This window comes from Cryptomeria japonica, chromosome 4, assembly GCF_030272615.1.
Source record: "Cryptomeria japonica chromosome 4, Sugi_1.0, whole genome shotgun sequence".
In the NCBI taxonomy this organism is placed as follows: Eukaryota; Viridiplantae; Streptophyta; class Pinopsida; order Cupressales; family Cupressaceae; genus Cryptomeria; species Cryptomeria japonica.
The window spans coordinates 197082524-197084922 of record NC_081408.1 but is presented as its reverse complement, the minus strand read 5'-3'; the positions used below and the strand labels follow the sequence as shown (position 1 = coordinate 197084922).

General features: G+C 36.8%; 1 protein-coding gene across 1 annotated transcript; it reads right to left on the bottom strand.

Annotated features, from left to right (window-relative positions):
* Window positions 1-538: 538 nt before the first annotated feature.
* On the bottom strand, window positions 539-1984 carry LOC131028531 (UPF0481 protein At3g47200-like). Its single transcript, XM_057958814.2, has one exon. It carries the CDS (start codon window positions 1982-1984, stop codon window positions 539-541), a length of 1446 nt encoding a protein of 481 aa, XP_057814797.2.
* Between the last annotated feature and the right edge of the window lie 415 nt (window positions 1985-2399).

The following is a 2399-nucleotide window of genomic DNA, read 5'->3' as shown; positions in this document are numbered from 1 at the left end:
GTACTGAAAAATGAAAAGAAAATTGAGATTTCTGCAATTATAATCAGTTTTTAAAATTCTTGATTTGACTACAAAAATTGAAAAAGAATAATTGGAATTTATATTGTAATACCCATAACTTGATATTATTATAAATTATTTATAATTTTTTATGAATTCAAAAATTGTAATAAACATAATTTTTTTAACATAAAAATTGATTCCTATCTTTTTTCCTTTCATTTCTTTTTTGATGGAAACAAGCATAATTACATAGATGTTGATAACTTTGTCTTTACATAATGAATTATAACAATTTGAGTTAGCACATATATAAATCAAAAAGTTTAAACAGTCATATGTAAAGGTATCCATCCATCAAAATCATTTAAATATCAAACACATTAAAAAATTTGAACCTTGATAGCGAAATCCAATCTTTCATTATCTACGGTTAAATCTGAAATATATATAGACGAAAAACTATACAAACAAACAAAACCAAAAGCTCTGAGAACATACAGAAATTAATACTACATATATTTGGAGTCACGTATGACTAGGATTTCTTTTTGCACTCGGCAAAAGAACAGTAGGTTTGTGCTGCAGTGAGCACCACAACAAGAACTGCAGTACACAAAGCCAACATTTTCCATGGTCTTGAAAGATGTTCCCCATGAAACTCCACCCACCAATTTCTTACCTTGCTCTTGTAATATTTCTTGATCAGCGTCTCCCTGATTCCGGATTTTATTTCTTGGGAATGCTCCTCAAACCCTGCAAAAAATAGAGGCTTCCCCATGCCGTCCCACATCTTAGTAATCTGCTCATCCGTTATCATCATGCTTTGCCGGTTAATGACGTGGCATTCTCGCAGCAGGGAAACGTCCTCTGGTGTGTCGATGAGGCAATCCATCAGCTCCACATACTGTGTCACATTCTTAGGGCGAGTGACATCGTTGAACTCCAGCGCAAGCAAATTCCTCATCAATACTTCTGTGTAAGTTTCTGAGATTACAATCTTGGGAAGAAAAAGTGTGTCTGAATGCTTGTCAAATCTGATTTTATCCGAACCAGATTTGAATAGAATTCCACCCTTGACGAGCTCTTTGGCATTGTACCTGCTAAGGAAATCGTTACGGTCTCTGGCTGGGTGAGGAAAGAAGAGAGCTAAAAGGACCGCAACTATGTCGTCTTTAACTGTCATCAATCGCTCATAGTAGGTGGAATTCCTGGGCTTATCTTCATTTGTGTTATCAATCTGCAACAAGGAGGAAACATATTTGTGCATGCAACCTAGTAGATGATGTTCTCCTTTGTAGTCAATATCCTTCACATCATGAGATACTTCAAAGCAAGAGAGACCAGATATTTGAGTATTGAGAAAAGTTTGAACTGTATTGGAGTTCAGATCACTGTCTATTTGTTTGACAAGCGAAAAAGGGATCTGATTTTCCAGCTTCACAATATCACATTTGATACTTGTGAGTGTAGGTTTAAGAATTTCACTATACCTTATGTGTCTTTCAGTTGCATCGTGTGGAAAAACATGGAACCCATTTTTGAGAAACTGGTAGAGGAAGAAGGCATCCAACATCATCATCCGCCCAAACTTCTCTGTGTCTTTGATCTTCCAGTCGTAGAACTCTTCAAATTCTTCCACCATCTCTGAGACTCTTGTGAAGAAGTTGGAGATGAGGTCTGGCTTGACTTTTGAGGCATCTCTTGCAGATTTGAGCTTGTAAAAGTCCATCTGGGAAAGATGGCTGAGGCGTTGGTGGTAGGGCGCCACAGCTTGGTCTTGCAGGGAGCGATAGTGGTAGGGCCCCAGTGACAGCATTTGAGGAATGTATGCTTCATGCTTGGCATTAATCAAAGCCTGGGGCACCCGCATGCTTTCTTTATGAATTAGAACAGGTTTCTCGCTCTCTGTCAGAAAACTTTCAATCTCCACAGTCCATTCTTCGGAAATAAGCTGTTGCTCTTCACTTGCAAGTGCTGCCATCAAGAACGAGCAAATTGAAAAAATGCAAAAGATTAGTAAAACACTTCAAGAATTTCACTCTTAAATTAGACTACAATTGGTATAGAGGTTCTATAATAACAGGACGTATGCTTTTCGTGTGACTCAAGAAAGTGCCACTCTGAGGATGAGATTCTGACAACAACGCAGTCATATCATTCACATCCTTGCATGCTGGGCTTACTTGCTGTCTGTAGCGAATTAAGTACAAGAGAACAAAGGTGAGTTAAAAACGTAATTCACTCGGCTAATATAAGTGTAAGTAGTTTCGTAAAATGAAAAGAAATACTTGATTTGAGAGGATTGATTGAAGCGTCTTAAATTGCATTATTCATTGTTTAAGATTTAATTTTAGAATAAGTTGTTCTTGAAAATCTTGCTTTTAAGTTTGAATGTA